The 20,534-nt window shown below is 45.9% G+C and overlaps 1 protein-coding gene across 1 annotated transcript in view; it reads left to right on the top strand.

Moving 5' to 3' along the window:
• Positions 1-20,534, top strand: part of LOC123751887 (ryanodine receptor-like) — a 359,023-nt gene that overhangs the window by 35,754 nt on the left and 302,735 nt on the right. The window contains 5 exon segments of the mRNA XM_069306475.1: positions 3,749-3,947; positions 4,097-4,321; positions 5,621-5,754; positions 6,333-6,422; positions 7,793-7,880. Coding sequence (XP_069162576.1) covers positions 3,749-3,947; positions 4,097-4,321; positions 5,621-5,754; positions 6,333-6,422; positions 7,793-7,880 — 736 coding nt within the window.

The raw sequence follows: 20,534 nt of genomic DNA, 5'->3' as shown, positions 1-20,534 counted from the left end.
TTACATAAATGAAACATTTTCACACACACACAAAAAAAATCCAAAGACGTGATGGTGCGGGATGAGGCTTGAGGGGTACCGTGAGTGTGCTATCTCTGTGGTACCGTGAGCGTGCTATCTCTGTGGTACCGTGAGTGTGCTATCTCTGTGGTACCGTGAGTGTGCTATCTCTGTGGTACCGTGAGTGTGCTATCTCTGTGGAGTCTTTCACTAACATTCAAGGTCTCTATTCTTCACAGATGTGCATCAGCCGCTCTGCAGCCACATAAGTTCCTACCCCTAACCCAGCGCTGTGTTCTACACCGTGTTCTTGGCATGTAGTAAACTGCAGCACAAACTCCACATGGAAACTAACCATAACAATTATACTCCCTCACCAAAAATCTTAAAGTGGTGCAGTGCCACTTTCATTGACGTGTCTGCTGCACTTTACTACTGTCTGATTTTTACCCTAAATAATGTCTCGTTGCAAAAATAAGTGTCCCTGTTGCAATGTTGCTAATAGTTTGTATGTGATACAGGAAGAAAAGTGTCATTCGGGCGGTTTGGACAGCTACGGCCACAAGTGGCAGGTCGGAGACGTGGTAGGCGTATGCCTTGATATATTCGACAGAACCATCAGTGAGTGATTGATGTCTAATCCTTGCTGACTGTCGTGAGTGGTGAAGTAGCGGGTGTGGTGGCTAGCTCACGTTAGTTGTAGCATTAGACATTTAGCCGGAATTTCTGGCAGAATATGAGCGGTACCTGACTAGCTTATAACGTAGATCATGTTGATGCTTGTATGTTTCTGGCCCGTCGAGGTCGGGCAAAGCGTCCTGGCTCGTCTGTTGCATCTTCCCGTCCCATGCGTGTGGCTGTTCTAGTTATCTTCGTATGACCGTTTGCATTGCAGTCATTTTAGATATGTCATGCTTGCACTCAAGACAGCAGCACTATATGTGGAGCTACTGTGGTTACCCGTGTACGACGGGAGGAAGCAGGTGTGGAGCCGGTGGCTTCCTCCACCCGATGTACGCAGCCAATTTTATACTTTTTGAGTTACTGATGTATTACTGCTACGCACACACCGCCTGCAGGCCACTAAGGCCTCCAGGCGTTCATCAAGGGCTTCACAAAACTAGGGCTTCCTGCTTCGCATTAGTGTTTTCTTTAAGCATGTTTGTTCCAACAATTATAACTTCAGTCGACACAGAAATTTATGACAAATTATGTGGTCTTTCTATTTTCTAATGTACAAAGTGCGGATAAAGGTCAGTCTTACAGCCCTGCTGCTGGTACTCTTCCTCGGAGAGAAGAGTGCATAAGAGTGCATTTATACTGCCGTATGTATTGATATGTATAACCGTGTATGTCTGCCGTCTACTGTATTTTGGAACTGCATTTTTGTTTTCTCGTTGCATGTAAATGTTTGATTTTTGTTATTAATGAATTTGTTGTACTTACATTGAGTCTCATGAGTCACTCACAGATGTCAAGTCCATAGTGTGTGTGTGTGTGTTACAAATAGTGGGTTGTACTATGGGGGATCTAGTGTTAATGTGGTGAAGGGGCAGCAGTTAGAATAAAGATGTATCTCTAATAGTGGTGAGCAGTAAGGCCCGGCCCCCAATAAAAAATATAAACAGTGATTAATAATTGGCTACAAAACAATGTCAGTCTAGAGGTAGATCACAGATCTCCTACACAGGAAGAATGGATACTCCTTTAACTTACTTATTTATTAACCCCTTAACAACCCCCCATATACATTCACACAAATAACAATAATAACTTTACCACACTATCTTACGTTAAAAGCCTTGGTCCACATAAGCAGGATGCAAGGTTTTACACTGAGCACAAGCTAGGGTAAAGTTTACTAGTGAAGAACTTGAAGCTTGAGGCAGCTTAGGGTAGTGAGCCCAAGTGGTACCCTAGCACAACACAACACTAAGGGGTACCCAAACACTGGAAAATACTACCCCAGGTCTACACCAATCTTACAATCTCAGAGTAGGCACAATTAAATACACAATACTTATCTTAGTAAACTAGACACAGAAATAGGTAAGGGTGAGTAGTAGGAGGAAGGGGAGAGAGGTGCAGAGCCACACAGTATAGATGTTTACACCTCGAACGCCAGCCAGAGAAGGGAGACCGTCTCCAGTCTCCTTCCTCAGCTGACTCGCTGCCGGCAGACTACTCAATTAATTGTACAGCAGCCCTATATCCAAGTTTACTCAGATCTACTTTACTAATACTTTCTAATTATTTGTAAACATAGTTGATGCCTATTTTATTACTTAATAATCAACCCCAAGCTCAGTCTTTAAATGCTCTTTGAGAAACAAGAATCGTCTTACGTCTGGCAGGGAAGATACAAACACAGACACCTCGCCATGCGTCCCACTAATATAAAGTAGTTTATTTAGCTCAATTTGACCTCTGGTTTCCATTTGAGGAACCCAGGGTCGTAACAGTGTCAGTGTGTGTGTGTGTGTGTGTATGATACCCACTCTCCCCCAGGCATATTGTCCCTGTATGTGGCTGTTGTGTAGCCTAGGTGGCTATGGAAAGTTAACATTAAATATACTACTTTTATTTTTTAAATTTATACTTTTCAAAAATAAGTGAATAAAAAATTTGGAGAAGAAACAAATGTGGACATATTATGTACAGTTTGTGAGCCTACGGAGATTAATCATGAGGATAGGCACCGCAAGGTTATTGTAGTGATATGAAGAGTTGGCACTTACAACTATCGAAGTAAATGTGGTAGGTAGCATTAAAGGGGTGTAGTTGGCACTGTTGGAGATAGTTGGCACTATGACAGATAGTTGGCACTGTTGGAGATAGTTGGCACTGTTGGAGATAGTTGGCACTATGGGAGATAGTTGGCACTATGAGAGATGGTTGGCACTACGGGGGATAGTTGGTACTATATTAGATGGAACTGAAATGTGATTGGTACTATGGGGCGTGGCCTCGTAGCCTGGTGGATAGCGCGCAGGACTCGTAATTCTGTGGCGCGGGTTCGATTCCCGCACGAGGCAGAAATAAATGGGCAAAGTTTCTTTCACCCTGAATGCCCCTGTTACCTAGCAGTAAATAGGTACCTGGGAGTTAGTCAGCTGTCACGGGCTGCTTCCTGGGGGTGGAGGCCTGGTCGAGGACCGGGCCGCGCGGACACTAAAGCCCCGAAATCATCTCAAGATTACCTCAAGATGGGAGATGGTCGGCACTATGACAGATAGTTGTCACTATGGGATATGGCACTATGACAGTTGGCACCAAGAGAGATGGTACTATTAGAGTTGTTGGCACTGAGAGATGGTTGGCACTATGCACTATGGGAGATAGTTGGCACTATGGGAGATAGTTGGCACTATGAGAGATATTGACACTATGGGAGATGGCACTATGAGATAGTTGTCATATGGGAGATGGCACTATGAAAGATAGTTGGCATTACTGGGAGAGACATTTTCATGTTGCTTATTAGCGAATGTAAGATAATAGTTTAAGGCATATAATAACAGACTGTAGAGCACTCACTATTACACACAAACGAACTGGATAGATAGCGTCCTCACTCTTAATCTCATATATTTATTTATTCTTGTTAAGAAAAATACTAAGAAAATGTGATTCATATATAAATCGCTTCTCATTAAAAGTAATGGAGAGATGAAAAGTAAAAAGATGGTGGTTGGGGGAGTGAGTAAGCCTTGGTAAGTAAGTAAGTAACCTTGGGTATGTTCCGTAGGCTTCTCGCTCAACGGGGAGCTGATGATGGACGCGAGCGGGTCAGAGACGGCCTTCAGCGACGTCCAGGGAGACGCCTTCGTCCCTGCCTGCACTCTAGGCGTCGGCCAGAAGGCTCACTTAGTCTTTGGTCAAGACATAAATCATCTCAAGTTCTTCACAACTTATGGTCTCCAGGAGGGATATGAACCATTCTGTGTGTGAGTATACGCCTAACTTTTAGGCACTATGGGAGATAATATAGAAACTTTTAGGTTTGTTAAATGATGTATTGCTTTATGTAATATAGTATAAGTTATTCATTCAACATATTTCCACAATTTAATTATCCGTTTGTATGGTGTTTCAGGAACATGGAGCGTCCGGTTACCTACTGGTACACAAAGGACCAGCCTATTTTCGAGAACAACGAGAACTTGCCAGACTCGACTATCGACGTGACGCGCATCCCAGCGGGCTCCGAGACTCCTCCCTGCCTTAAGATCGCCTCCAAGATGTTCGAGCAGTGCGAGAAAGCCAACTGGGAGTTCCTACGAGTCTCCTTGCCAGTGGTGTGCGACCAGGTCTTTATAGAGTAAGTGAACGTTTCTCCAAATCAAGTAAGTGGATTTAGACTCCTTCATAAAGGTGAAACATGGCCATTGGTTATTTATTGGTTCTCGAAAATCAATAAATAGCTATAATTGTTACAGGTAATTTCAAGTACAGGATTTGATTTTAAATTAATCAGAAATATATTTACTAAAGTAATTTTGATCTCAAATTACCTAATACGTGTAAAGTCGTTTGGATAATAGTGATGTACCTCTACTTCTCTTTAACTTGTCATTCTTTCGTCCAACCACTTGGGCTGGACGGTAGAGCGACGGTCTCGCTTCATGCAGGTCGGCGTTCAATCCCCGACCGTCCAAGTGGCTGGGCACCATTCCTTTCCCCCGGTCCCATCCCAAAACCTTATCCTGACCCCTTCCCAGTGCTATATAGTCGTAATGCCTTGGTGCTTTCCCCTGAAAATTCCCTTCCCTTGTCATTCTTTTGTTTGGATAATGAAGGTAAGTTTTGCATTTGGGGCTGCCAGTTGCTTAGTGATGTCATCAAGGAGTTTGCTAAGTCATCTGATCTCCTGCTCAAATACAGATAGAATGTCGTGACCTTAAACTGAGCAGTTTGCTTGATCAGTATGTAATGATCAATATGTTGCATATTATATGTATATATATGTGACAATAAATTAGGTTCATAATTACTGTCAGTTTGAATGCAGTAAAAGAGATCAAATAACATAGGATACAAACCCACACTTTTGTATTTGTGAAATTTTTGTAAGGAATTTATACGAAGTCGTTTGCACTCCCCTGAGTGCTTTATCAAGGTCTGAGTGTGTGACTAGGACGCGACTTACATCTCAACGTCTAATCAAATGATTAAACGTTGTGCAAAAGTCTATAGTGATTAGACGGTCCTAATTACACACTCAGACCTTGACAAAGGATTCAGAAGAGTGCAAAAGACTTGTTGTAAATTCCTTACATAAATTTCACAAATACACAAGTGTGGGTTTTTACCAACAATAATATTAATTATAGTTAAATAGAATATTGCAAGTGTGCACTGTTTGAAGGCTAGAGATTATGGCCAGGAAGAGGTAGACAGCGTACGGTGATGTACTGAGAGACCTCATAAGTTGTCTTTGTGCCACGTTACAGAAAGCTTCACTTAGATGTGTAAGAAGCATTGTCTTGGTGGTCTGTGATCTCACTCAAGCACAGGAATGATTTTTACTGTTTCATCATTGGATATTTCATCAATTCTGGCAGTTTCAGATGACTTATTTATTTCACGCTTGCTATTAATGCAAAAATCTCTTGGATAGTGAGGAAGAAAAGGCGGCTCGCTGGCAGGAAGTGAGGAACCGTCAGCACAGGATCCAGCACGGGGAGGTTCAGCCTTCCATGGCCTTCCAGAGCTCCCTCGTCGACACGGGCTTCTCCCTCTCAGACATCAAAGGTGCGCTTGTCTAAACTTTTTTCCTGGATAGCAAAGACCTGTTCTGAAGACACATCTTTTCTTGATATTCACGTACATTCTACAACACATCTATGCACCATTTCTAAAATGAGTTTAACCCTATACTATTCTTCCTGCCATCTAATGTATGATCATTTAAGTCTACCTGACTTATACAAGATAATATGACATTAACTTGAGAAATCATTCATATATGACACAAGAAATTACTTGAAACATAAGAGTGAATACTGGTGAAGGTTTATTGACCAATACATGTCAGGTCACTATGAGGATACGTTTCTAGTAATTCTCTTACCAAAATTGCATTTAATTCGTCTATTAATAATTTACTGAATGTTACTAAACAATTAGTCCGTAATTTTTAGTCATGCCCGAAACACTATGCGTGCTAGTGGCTTTACAAGAATATAAAACTTCAAATCTCTGTACTCTGATAAACCCAATGTACCTTCTTGTATATGAATAAATAAGTAAATATATTAGTAATTATTTATTTATTTATTTATTTATTTTTATAATTTATATTAAGGTTATAATGTATTGATGACCAACAGAGCTTCACTATAGTAATGAGGAAGGTGTGGAGGCTGATGAGGGCATGGCCAGGAAAGGCACTTCAGCGGACAAGCCCTCTCAAGACCCTGGTAAGTGATGTATAAATGTATATAACTACTTGTATACATTTACACAACTTTCAAGCATTGTACACTTATGTGTTTCACGTGATTTTTGAAGAATTAGGGAAGTGCAGCATCAGTGACAGGAGAAATTATATACTGAGGAATGGTTAGTAGTAGATGGAGAAATTACTTTGAAAGTCAAATGATTGCCACTGATGGACTAGATGCTAATGTAAGGACATGTTGAAGTTACACACAGAAATCACAATAGCGTGATGCATCAAATGAACAAATCCACATGGGCCGTGATGAGGGCCGGGTTCATTTGATGCATCACGCTATTATGATTTGTGTGTGTAATGAAGTAAGGGCGAAGAAGTAGAACAGCTTGTTGACCTCGCCCGGGTGCATGGGGGGGGGGGGGGGAATTGTATAATACCCTGGTTTGTGTCTTGGAGAGACTGCAAGATCCGTGTGAGGGCAGTAGAACTCTCGGTTGCAATTCTTTTACCATGTCGTGGCACAGTCGATTAAGGTGCGTCTGGGATCCTCTCAGACGTAGGTTCGAACCCTCATCACGGCCCTCGTGAATTTGTTCATTGTTGAAGTTTGTGGTATGAGAAGAGTGTAAGGTCACATGACTCCTGTGGAAGAGGTGAATATATCAGTGAAGAAACTGAACTGGAAGAGCTGCGGGTGTTGATGCTGCAAAGCAGAAATCATTAAGCGCTGTTCACAGAAAGGAAGTGTGTGAAGAATTTGAAAGGGAGCATAGGACAGTAGTTACAGTTTTGTGTCAGAGGATTGGAAAATAAAGAGCTGTGTTTGTATCACTGTAAATATTCTAAGAATGTAAGAGCAACAACAGTGAAAAATATAAATTAATCTTAGTACTTCTGTTTCATTAAACGTCTGGACGGAAGCTGGGGCCACCAAGGAGGAAAAGTCTAATAAAATCTAAAGTCTCCAGGTGGCGCCACGCTTGCTGACTGAGGCGGCCTCTGACGGCACGACAGCGCTCACACTATTTTCCTATTTCATTATAATCGTTCCAACATTTTGTGGTCACGTGATCTGACACTTCATTCTGAGAAAAGTTGGCAATATGTGTTGAAGAATAATGACCACAAGAGTAATGGCCTTTACTGCAGAACTGGTCATTCATGATAGTGGTCCGTTATAAGGGGGAGGAGAGTAACTTTATCATGTAACAGAATGTCGGGTAGCAGCCGGGTAGGATTTGGGGATTGATGCATCACGTTAATGTGATTTCTTTGTGCATTATTATTATTATTATTATTATTATTATTATTATTATTATTATTATTATTATTATTATTATTATTATTATTATTATTATTATTATTATTATTTTCATTGCGTGTATTTTCCAGTTACCTTGTCCACTGAGGTGACTCGCGAGACACAGGAGGCGACGCCAGAACCAGCAGAGAGGAAAAAGCGAGGCAAGTCGCCTTTCAGGTAGGTAACGTGATGGGTGGAGTGAGGGGTCGGGAGGGGTCGGGAGGGGTGGAGTGAGGGGATGGGAGGGGAAGGGGGGGGGGATCGCCCATGTTGTAGCTTCCCCTCGCAGCCTTCACCATGTACACACCCAACACCCAACCAACTAATGTTTGAGCATTAATGATCACGTTACTAACGCTTATAGGTTATATTGGTTAATTGATTACAATAGCTTAACATTTCCCTAGTGTATCATATTCTGTTTTATTGATCTCCATTATACATACAGCACACATCCCCCAAAGTTGTATTATGGAAATCAGCTTCTGATAGATTTAAACCTGAGATGCAGCATCTTTCATATAGAGCTCTTTACTGTTGCAACTTAGTGTCTCTCTTGCAAGCATGGACATGATACGTGAGGACCTAACGGAGCGTCGCCTTAGATTCAAGAGCAGGTGAGTCCCTGGTTGCAGTGTTGGACCCGTTCCCGAAGAGAGCAACGGGGGGGCGCTAGCTCCAACACCCATAACCTTCCTACTCCTCCTTGTCACCTGATATACTGAAAATATGGATTGTTGTTGCATGATGCCTACTAAAGGGGACCAGATTTAACATTTTGGCTTAATAGGGTGGGGGAGGGTGGCGTTGGATCCCTCACTGACCATGTCGTGTTCCCTCCACCGGCTGCCCTGAGCAGACAGTTCCACACCGCCGTGACTGCCGTCATGGCTGCCAGGTACTCACGTCTCGCCTAATTTATGTAAAAAATGCGCGTATATATATTTTCTTCACATATGGCCTATTCTCCTGCATCAGCCTTGCGGTGCCCGGGGCAAATATCTAGCAGCTGGAGCCAGGGACAAGTAGCAATGCCCAGGGCCTGAGTCAGGCGCCACAAGGCTCCCAGAGTCTGGGGCGCCTTGTGGGGTCCAGACCCGGCACTCAGTCATTGGAGCTCCCAGATCCCGTGAAAGCTAATAATCAAATCCCATGGCAGCTAGCAACATCGGGGTGATTGCCAGTTAGCGGGAGGCTCTTGACTATTGACAGTTCACGGAGTATGGTGCAGCTTGCAATGTACTTGATTTCCATGGGCAACTAGCAGTCCTCATAATCCAGGTCTGCTCGCTTCAGGGAAATTGCCAACGTCTTAATTCGTTTGTAGCAATTAAAAGTTTTTCTATGTCCACATGTCTGAGGAGCAGCTGTTGCTGTGAACAATGTCATGTGTTAGTGTGGTTTGGAATGCTTGCAAAGACAGCCTAAGCTAGCCAATAGCCACGATAGCCTTAGACTGTCAGTTGTGCCACGCACCTGTGGATTGGAAGACCCTGCACAGACCACCAGGCACCCATGACATCCATCACACTCCACAAACAGTTTAACAGCTTTTCACAAACTATTTATTAGTATCTCTTATCAAATTAAAATGTTTGAACCAAACAAGCTTTAGTGTAGGCTGTCACTAGAGATCACTGTAAATGTACCAAATATATAGGTGCTTCGTTGTAAATAATGCTACTGACGGCCAAGACTCTGAGCTCCTTCTAAGCTTACTGACTGCGTTTTAGTTGTCACAAAATGCAATATACAGTATATGATCATTTTAATGTAAAAATTTAATTTAATTTGAGTGTAATTTCTGGAAGGATCCTCTCAGTCGCTCCCCAATGTTGCAACATGGAAGCAACCAAGCCTTCGGGAACCAACCAGGATTCTGTGACCTATGAACACCAACCGAAAGTCTGAACCAGAATCTGGTCTGTTCTGATCTGGTGAAGGACGTCTGGGGATAGATCACCAGAACCCAAGCAAAAATTATATCAAAGTCAGAATTCTCCAAAGCAAACAACATCTTGGAGATATTTTGTTGAATTGACGAAAGTGATGCAAGCAATCGTTTCCAAGCCAAGATCACAGCATATATTCATTCGCCCATCACCAATCAGATTTTGGGCTCTGGCATATTTCAGTGCCTCCCTCTTTCTATTTGCTTTGGTGTCAATTCGTTCCACCTTCTGTAGCTAGGGTTATCTTACCTGGTAGCCGGCTTGCATTCCCTCTGCCCCATCAAGGTTGTCTTCTCTATGGGATTCGTTTTGCTTTCTCTTCAGGCCTTCCACTTCCAGGCACTGCATGGGGTTTTATTCCTCAGCGGGCCCTGTTAATGGAGAATTTTTGTTTTGTTTTTTAAGGTGTGTGCTAGTGTAAATCTTGCATCCTGCTCTTCTTTTAGCTGTCTTCCTGATGCTGGGGCAGAGGGCGAGCTCAGTCACGTGTGTGACTGTTCTTCATTGAGATCCCTGGTGGATCTGAAACCAAGTGGATATTATAGGTCGGGATTTAGTGTCTGCTTCATCAAGATATGTTCCCTTCACGTGGCCTACTTGCTTGTCTGTTGACAATTATGATGCTGATTTGCCCTTCAAAGGCCCTAGCATGTCTAGCTCTAGGTCATGGCAGTCTAGCATGGCTTTGCTGGCCACCGGCCTGACACCACTGTGTGAGTTTCCCACAATGTGATTCGGTGCTCCTGTCATTCTTGCTGTCACCGTCATTCTGCATTGTTTGCCACTGTTGGACTTCTGTTGTAGCTGAATCACTTTCGTGATGAGCGCTTACTAAGTGGTGGCTGTATTATGGGATCGACGTCCCAGTTGTCTTTGGCGCCCTCTTGTGGACCTTGGTAGTTGAATCCCTGCTGTTCTGTGAGGAGGAAGTGAAGCAGTTGATTATGAGACTTGTGCCAAGTTACTCCTTCCTCTTCTGGTGTTTTTTCATCAACTGTTGAAGAAGGCTTCTCTGCCTTCACCATAGTTTCGGGCCTCAAAGTGGCTATATGGGCCATAGACCTACACGCTCCAGTGGAGCTGGGCATTGCACTGTCCGAGTCACTGTTGTAGGTAGCTGGACTTTCTATCCTCATCCTTTGTTTCTTAGCAGTGTTTTTGAGTTATCAGTTTTCAGCATCCACAGGTTCCAGAGACTTCTCAGAAAGATTTTTGGTTGCCCTTTTACCCTCTGTGGTATCTGGTACTTACCTATTAATACTTATTAGTGTATGGGGGAGTGAGGTTTAGCTCTTTATGCTACACCTACCTCTTGTGTCCTCTTGTCCTGCATTCTCTCAATCTGAAGAGGCTATCGTTGTCATCTATTCCTCTCAGTATCGTGTACGTTGTGTTTATATACCCTCCATTCGCTTCTAGTGTCTCGCTGAGTATTTATTGTTCCACAGGAACACTTATTCATACACCGGCGCAGTATGAGCTCGACTTTTCTGCTGGGCGTACATTTCCGGGTCCCTGTTAGTGGCCTGGACTCGCCTCCTTTATGCAGGTTCGGATTTGGTGAGGCCGAACTTGTTTCGGTTCTTTATCTGGGACCAGGACCACACAGCTCCATTGTGTATGAGTACCCTTCTCAATCTTGGTTGTGGTATGAGGTCTGGGCTTCCTTTCCGTTTGCCGGGCATGAGTTTTTTCTCCATACTCTTGCACTTTACTGGAAAGAAGTCGCTTCTGAGTTTCATGTTTTTCTGCTTTTTTGAATTTTCAAGGCGACCACTGTTGCAGTGCATATGCCAACTTTGCCTAGTTACATTGGTACATGGCAGTTTTATATCCTAGTGCCTGAGTTATCAATGAGGCTTGTTGCAGTGAATCACTAAGTGAGCATTAGATAGGCCGAGGGTCATCGAATCTGTGTGGCGCAAGATGTTTTTTGTTCGGCAGTTATGTGAAGGTTTTGGGTCCTTGTTGTGAGACCTCATAATCCACAGCAGCTAAGTTATGGTCTGCTACCGCTGCAACGGATGATGTGCCCAAGCTGTTTGCACCTCCCTGCTGCCATCTGGTGGTGGGTGGGAATGTGCAAACGGCGATCTCGCAGTGGAAGTGATTATTTACATCTTTTCTGGGCGGAGCCCCTACAGCTCCTTGGAGCTATTCAGGCTGATATGAATATGCCTAACTTTGGCATCAGTCGATGTGGGTGGAGTTTTAGGCCTACCGGGGACAATGAGCCAGAACCTGGCCCCCTCAGAGAGGCACGAGGACTAATGGCCTATAGAAATGCACATGTGATTTTGGGGCATTCTATATCTGTCATCGGCCGGGACAGGCACCCAGAATGGTAAGCGCCCCAAAACAAACCCCCTTTTCTGGTAAAACGACAAAAATAGACAAATGAGTGGACAGAACTCCTCCAATTTTTTTTATTTTTTTTTTATTTTTACATGCAAGCATGCGTATAAGTTACAATAAAAGCATAGACAAACATATCATAGAACACAAGCACAAAGCACACATATGTACACGGACAAAGGAACAAATCAAGAGAAGACCAGCCGGAAGGGCTGACCACAAAACACACAAAAGCGCATACACAAAACACAAAAAAAAGAAAACACAAGGTAAGATAAGCATAGGGGAAACACCAAAACAAAACGCACACATAACAAGCCTACCAACACCCCAAACACAGATGGAGATGCACCAACACAAAACGATAAACATACAATAATAAAGATAAAAACAATAAAAAAAAACAGACCTCCCAAACAAACTGGAGGCAAAACATAACAAGGAGCATAAACCTTGGCCGGAACACGCCAACAGCCTGAAGGGCACGCAATATGACATAAACAAGCGCACACGACATCCACAACTGGACACACAAACGCACAGGAACCGCACACCCACAAACAAGCCATACAAAGAAACCCACAACACAAACCGGAGCACGCAGGAACCGGGAAGCATAACCCACCCCACCCACACACACACACACCCTACCCGCACCCCACAGCCACGCACACAAAAGGATACACAAAATACAAAGAACTCATATGCGAGGAACACAGTCCTCAAGAGGTAGAAGCGTACTTTTCAGGGAAAAAATCGTAAGGATACTTCTTATAAGCCTCCCAAATTAAATCCTCAAGGTCGGAAGGGTTACGGATCCCCCGCGACCGAAGGGGTATCATAAACTCTGGAACATCCAGATCAGGCAGCAACGGCCAACGCTTAAGGTCACTGACGCAAGTCACATAACGAGGCCGGGGAGCGCCAACCACGCCCTGCGAGGAAGCAGACGACACTGAAGATGCGGACGAGGGTAGCTGAGACTGCCTCGCCGTCGTACGCACAGGAACAGGGGACGGTTGACGAGACGGTAGCCCTTCCACTGAGACCGCAGGAGACACGGAAGAGACGGCCGGAGACGGAAGAGGCGGCAAGACTGCTGCCGAGAAAACGGGGACCGAGGAATGGGTCTCAAAACCCCGAGTGAGCATCTTTTCTCAACACCACTACCAGGGCCCCCCCGCTCACCACGAACCTCAGCAGGGGGAACTAACCCCCACGTGGAATGGGAGCCATCCGTCGCAGGCAACGCCCCCGAAGCAGGAGCCGCAGACACCATACTGGAAGCGAAGGCTGGAACACCGGTACCAGCATCCTCAGGCAAATGCACCTCCACCACCACCATGGTAGGCAATACACCCGGAGCCACCCCACCGCCGCCGGAAGATCCACAATCGCCGAATTCGCCAACATCGGCCCCACACTTGAGAAAAACGCCGGGTACGCTTAGACTCAGGCCGCACATCGTCAGACCCGGAGGCAGACTCGGAGACACGGGCAACACACGCCGGCTGAACCGAAGCACGACGCAGAACGGCAGCATCCTCAACCACATGGGGTACCAGGCCAGGGACAGGAGGAAGCGCCGGACCAACCTCAGCACCCAGCACATCCGGGACCTGAGGCACGGACATAGGGTCAGGCGGAGTTGCCGAAGACGCGGGAGAAGACGGGGTACCCGCACATGGTGCACCAAGAAGGCCCTCGGGAACAGGGAGAACAGTGACGGGAGCAGGTAGACCAACCGACGGCACCACATCACCCGGACGAGGAACAGCAACCACCGGGGCTTGTCGGGCAACGCAGGGGGAGGGCCGCAGCAGCAGTGAACGGGACCCGCACCTCCTCATCTCCGGAATCCACGCCCTGAGGGAGCGGCAGGAAATCCTCCTCCCGGAACAAGTTGATAGGAGCAGCAGGGACCTCAGAGCACCCGGCAGGGTGCTCTGAGGTCCCTGTGGTCAGCTGATGCGGCCATGTGGTTTTCGATGTGGCCAGCTGATGCCCCAGCTGGCCACATCGAAAACAAGTACGGGGCTGCCGGGCATAAAACACCCAGACGTAGTAACCTAGTAGCCGGACAGAAGATGGGATATCCGACAGCAGGCGCATACTTAACGTACGGATGTTCATCCGCCGCCCAGCATATCTCCCCGAGGAAAGCATGTTCACTCGCACACCGACTACTGCACCATACCTCCCGAAGTAGCGCCGAAGGAGGTCTTCAGGGAACTCCAGGGGCGCACCGTGGACACTGACATAAGTCAGGGCACCACAGAGCTGGCAGCATCTGGCTACGACAACGTACGCCCTTCGTACCGATGAAGAAAGTCACGGTACTCCTCCCTCACGAACTTGACAACCACCCGGTGGGCAGTAACAAGCTCAATACCGTAGAGAGCCTCCACCGGGATACGAAGCACATCACACATCACCAACTCAATGGTCGGATATCCAGCCTTACACATGAACTCCAGTCCCACGGAGTTTGCACGCAGAACAGGAGGGAGATGGCTCCCCATGTCAGTACCGCCACGTCAACACTCCAGAACTCCCCAAATGAAAACGAGCAAACAAACATGACATCACACGAGCCGCGCCGCATGTCTACGCAACTTCCCCCCTCCCCGGGAGGGGAAACGGGGAGCCCCAGACCCCTGCACCAGGGATCCTTACCGCAGGTCTTTGGCTGATATGAGGCATCACGATCGTGTGGCTCCAGCTCCAGACTGTGTTGTGCTGTGTCTTGGTTCAGTACTGCTCTTATGGTGGCGTGCGAGCTGGGAGTAATATTCCTAAGTACTCAGGCTGCATGCACTGAAGGGTTCCCTTCCCTAAGTGCCCTGTAAGTATTGCCCTTGGGGCTTGAGGTTATCTTCCACAAGTCACCTTGGGTCTACCTCTGTTGGTCTATTGCTGCTTGGCAATTGACCGCCCCGAGTGTTTTGGGGGGTTTTCGCCATGGTTTACATTGGGGTAAGTGGTAGTTTATTGCACTGGTGGGGCACGGGGTACTGTGCAGCTAGTTTTCACTTATTACAGCGGCCGGCTCTGTTCCTCCTGGGTATGATATCCTCTTGCAGGGGGGTTTCTTTTCCTTTTTGTTTTGGCCTGGTAGGGGAAGTCTGCCTTGTGTCCCTTGCCCCTGTTTAGTTAGGGTGTTGACCTCCTGTGTTCGGTGGTACCCCGTGCTTCGCCCCTGTGAATGGATATGTCCTGGAGGTTCAGCTTTCTTGGGCGCCGGTTAGCAGTAACCTGCTTGGGATAACCCTTAGTAGACCCAGTCTAGGGGCCCTGGGAAACCCCACGGGGGCACTCGGGTCCGATGGATGTGACCCCTGAGTCCCTTGCTTTGTGCGAGTTTGAGGGTTGCTCTGTTCCCTTATCTCAGGGCAACGCTCATTGTTTTTTCATACCCCGAGGCTGCACCGTTTTGCTTATAGGGACCATGACCTGGGGGTGTTGGTCGCGTCTGCCTTGGTTCATTCCACGCCCCCTCGTTCTTCCACTGCTGTGATCCGGTCCCCTTCTTCCCTGTTCATGGGTGCGGGTCTCTTGGGTCTGTGTTGCTTTGAGTCGGTGGCTGCGGCCTGTATCGACTTTGAGTTGAGATGTGAGCATCGACCGCCTCCTGGGTAAGTCCCCTTTCATTTTCGTCTTTGGTGAAGTAGCTCTGGGGAGCCGTAGGGGCTTCTCCCAGAAAACCAGCGTAGAATGTAATGAACTGCCATTTTCTGGGTGAGTCCCGGAGGCTCCCCGGCAGCCCTCCCTCCCTCCGGTTGGCGGTTTTCGCGTTTTTGATATCCAGCCTCAGAACTGGGGTGTGGATCGCGGCGCGGGGGTGTGGGACTCCCCTTTGTCCCTCCCGGGAAGGGGGGGGGGGCTCGTCATGCTTGTTTGCTCATTTTCATTTGGAAAGTTCTGTCCACTCGTTTGTCTATTTTTGTCGTTTTAACCAGAATTGGGGATTTGTTTTGGGGTGCTCATATTTCTGGGTGCCTGTCCAAGTCGATGGCAGATATAGAATACTCCAAAATCACATGTGCATTTCTATAGGCCATTGTTCCTCGTGCCACTCTGAAGGGGGCCAGATTCTGGCTCGTTGTCCCCGGTAGGCCTAGAACTCCACCCACATCGACTGATACCAAATTTAGGGAGATTCATATCAGCCTGAGTCTGGAGGCTCCGGGGAGCCTCCAGGACTCACCCAGAAAATGGTATTTCATTACATTCAAAGCTGGTTTTTTGTTTAAGTTGCAAATTTCTCCAAACTGATGATTGTTTTGGAGCAGTTTCCCTTTCTGGTGGATCGTTTGCTCAGTTGTGTGGTGATGTATGGTCTTCAGGCTCCCCTTTACTTTTTTGAGTAGGGGCAGTTACTGGCCCTGGCCCTTGGAAGTTGGCCATTGGTCAGTGATTCCTGTCTTGTTCCCGAAGGCTTAGTTGCATCCAGACTGAAGCATTGGGAAGGTAATGAGTGGCTCCCCAGGAAGAGGCGTTTCAATACACTCAATATAGGATTTTGTTATTTGTTGAATGAAGTAGTTTAGTGTATGTCTTAACAAAATAAAGCAGTCAGAGTATAAAGGTAAGGATGAGTGTGAAGTGTGGTCTCCATTGTTTGAATGGCAGCAGCTGTTATGCTGATATAGTTCCGGGCCCCCTGGCACCTCGTCTCCTTTTCATTTTGCTATTTATTTGTAATTCTTTAAATCTTATGTGATAAAAAGACCTTTTTCTAAACTTTGTTATTACCACATTTCTACCAATGTTATCTGGAAGCTTACGAGCTGTACTGCACTTACTTAAATGTTTACTTCATGTGGTTGGTTGTATTTATATTGGCTTAACGTGTGTGAGTGTGTATATGGTTGCTTGGTTACTGAAGCCTCCACCCGCAGCTTCTCTTCTCTTCTTCTTGAGTCTGGGGCGGCGGCTCCCAGACCGCCTCTTTTAAAACTTACCAATTTCTTTATAAATTCCTGAAATGTATTCATTCCTTTTAATTTGTTAATAAATGTTGCAATACTATCACTGAATAGTGTTAAAAAATATTTATTATATAATAAGTATTGTCCTACTTTTTCAAACTATTTAAATGTTACTAAAATCCATTTTTAAGATTATTAAGGACTTGAACCAAAGTAAATTTTGTTGAATTCACAATTTTTTCTCTTGTGAATCTATGATGTAATTTTTGACGCCATGTGACACTCAACACCACGTGACGCACGACACCACGTGGCACCACATGACACGTGACGCACGACACCACATGATGACACGTGACGCATGACACCACATGATGACACGTGACGCATGACACGGCGTGACGCTACATAATGCATGACACCACGTGACCCCACATACCACGTGATGCCACATGACACATGATGCATGACACCACATGACACATGACACCATGTGACCCCACATAACACGTGATACCACATGACACACGACACCACATGACACGTAATGCCACATGACACGTGATGCCACATGACACGCAATGCTACATGACGTGCGACACCACATGACACGACGCCACATGACACGTGATGTCACATGACACGCGACACCACATGACACAATGCCAAATGATACGTGACATCACATGACACGACGCCACATGACACATGATGACACGTGACGCAACATGACACGTGATGACACATGATACATGACACAATGCAACATGACACGTGATGCCACATGACACGCGATGCCACATGACACGTGACACTACATGACACGTGATGACACGTGATACCACATGACACGTGATGACACGTGATACCACATGACACGTGATGACACGTGATACCACATGACGCCACATGACACGTGATGACACGTGATACCACATGACACGCAACGCCAAATGACATGTGATGCCACATGACACGTGAGTCAACATGACACGTGATGCCACATGACATGCGACGCCACATGACACGCAACGCCACATGACACTACATGACACGTGATGTCACATGACACGCAACACCACATGACACGTGACACCACATGACACGCAGGAGTAATATGATTACTCACGCCACTATGAAAAGTTGCCAACGACCTCCAGAATATTATCAATAAACAAGAAATTCTAGTTTATTCCAAATAACGGGATTTTAATAAAATAATATATACACTTTACTGTCATGTCTAGTGTTGACCTGGGGGGGGGAGGAGGGGATTACCATATTAAGCATTGAGTCGAAAACAAATTCTTGCATTATAATGTTGTTATAACCATCTAGAACTTTAAGAATCTTTCACTGAATTTCGTTTTTTTAAACTGACCGCCGCAGTAGTCTTAATATATATTATAAAGCCATGTTATATGATTATTAGTAATAGCTTATACACTTTGGACCCATTTTAATGCTACAATTAAAAAGAACTATCTAAGTATAATGATTAATATACAACTATTCCCACTAGACCATTACATCTAGAAACTAACAGTATTGACCAAATGGGCTTTCTGCAGGTTCCTCTCTTGTGCACATTAACCAGTATTATAATGACATTGTTTTTCAACTCAATGTCACCTTCCTGCCTATATATCATGCACTGTATTCATTGTTTGTATTTCTGAAGATGTGCTGATGCAACTCGCCCTCTTCACTACCCCCATAATGGACACAATATGGTGTACTAAAACAATAAAACCTAACGTATCCACAACGCGTAGAAAATATTGACGTCGACCAAGCGAGGCGTTTGACCTGTCATCAGGTGCCCCTAAAAATCACATGAGACAAGCCCATGACATCACCTAAACAAGAGAGATGCTGAATAAACACTTCCATATTTGAGAAACATGGAGAAGTAAGAAGATTACCAATTCTTGAAGCAATTTACATAAAAGTCGAACAACCCGCCATAAATACTCCAATACCGGAACTATTCACTGTAACAAGCATGAGAGTGAGAGCAAGACTGGAGCGCGAAGTAGCCAGCGATGACGTCACTGCCCAATACGCCATACCCACTACGGTCACATGAGTGCTAATCACCTGACTAATCTTTGTATGTTTAGTGTATTGACCCATGCATCTTACCTTTACTCCTTACTGTCGCCTTTCTCCTCACCTTATTGTATGTACCTGACCTCCCAGCTCTATAAATCTGATGTTTACTCCTGTCTCATTTACGGGCTCACCATAGCCCGTGCTACATGAACATTTCGTTCTGAGTTGCTAAATCTAAAACAACAACAACCTGTCTCCTGGAAGAACTGTTTTTACCAGCTGGACCAACCAATGGATCGCCGACCGACCGCAACAAGAGATCATGGACAATATCAAGGACGAAAATCCGAGCCTGGGTGTATTTAACCTAGAGTTCTTCAGCACCGACAAATCATCAATAAAGATTACTTTCATCACCATAGCTGCGGCCACCCAGGCTGCCACACAAGGTTTCTACTGCTTCAGATTGCAAATACAACCCCACCAAGTAAAACAGGAACGATACCATGAGATCCAGCAGTGCTTCAAGTGCTACGAGCTCTCCCACCCCACCAACAAGTGTCAGCACCCTGTCCAGAAGTGCAGCCTGTGCGCACTGGACCATGACTACTCCGTATGCAAGGCAACAGCCCATCGCTGCTTGCTCTGTGATGGCAATCACCCCGCAATTTCCTACCGCTGCCCCCGCAGACAGGAAAACATCAAGGCCCCAGATTGAAGCCAAGAGACCCAACCCTTCTGCCTCCACGACCAGAGTCTCAGGTGCTCAACCCACCACCCGACTAGAATACTTTACAGCCTTACCAAAGAGTGACTTCTCCAACCAGGCGACCCAGCCTTCACAATGGGGACCCAAGGCCCCACAGCCACCTTCGCAGCCCCCCCCGGCATTATTCCTGGTCTTAATAGACTAGCAGAAAGGCTTGCCGGACCAGACAACCACCGTTTTGTCAGTCAATTGAACATATTATACCGAACCAATGGCCTAGACCCGATCATAGACCCTGGCGCAAGTCTCACTGCCTCCACTACCACTCCGGAGACTACCACCAGGAAGACCACAAGGTCGATTTCAACTCAGACTCCAGAACCGCCTAAGACCCGGGCGGCACAAAGAGAGGTAATTCCCTCTCCAGCTCCCAACACTCCTGCCATCACCATCTCAGCAGACGTGTTGTCCACAAATGCTAACAGCACCACCAACGCTCCTAAAATAGCTTCTACCACCAATCTACGACACCTGAGCCTACCTCAGGCTGCGAGGCAAAAGACGAAAACACCAACTACGGAGGTTACGGACTCCTCAGACGAGGAAATCTTAGTAGGATTTCTCCATCCTTAGTAGGATATCTCCATCGCCGCATCACAAATACGACACCTACTCGGTTCAAGACTTCCTCATGGAGGCCACCTCACCAAACTACAACGACAGCACGGCTCAGCCAAAGTCGCAGGCAAAGAAAAAATGGAAAACCTAGAGGTCTACACTAACCCCACCAGCTAGTAACTAGTACAGCCAGCCCTCCAAGTCTGAAAAC

The sequence above is a fragment of the Procambarus clarkii genome, chromosome 58, assembly GCF_040958095.1.
Source record: "Procambarus clarkii isolate CNS0578487 chromosome 58, FALCON_Pclarkii_2.0, whole genome shotgun sequence".
Classification (NCBI taxonomy): domain Eukaryota; kingdom Metazoa; phylum Arthropoda; class Malacostraca; order Decapoda; family Cambaridae; genus Procambarus; species Procambarus clarkii.
The sequence above is the reverse complement of the archived record's forward strand: the minus strand, read 5'-3'. Positions and strand labels throughout refer to the sequence as shown.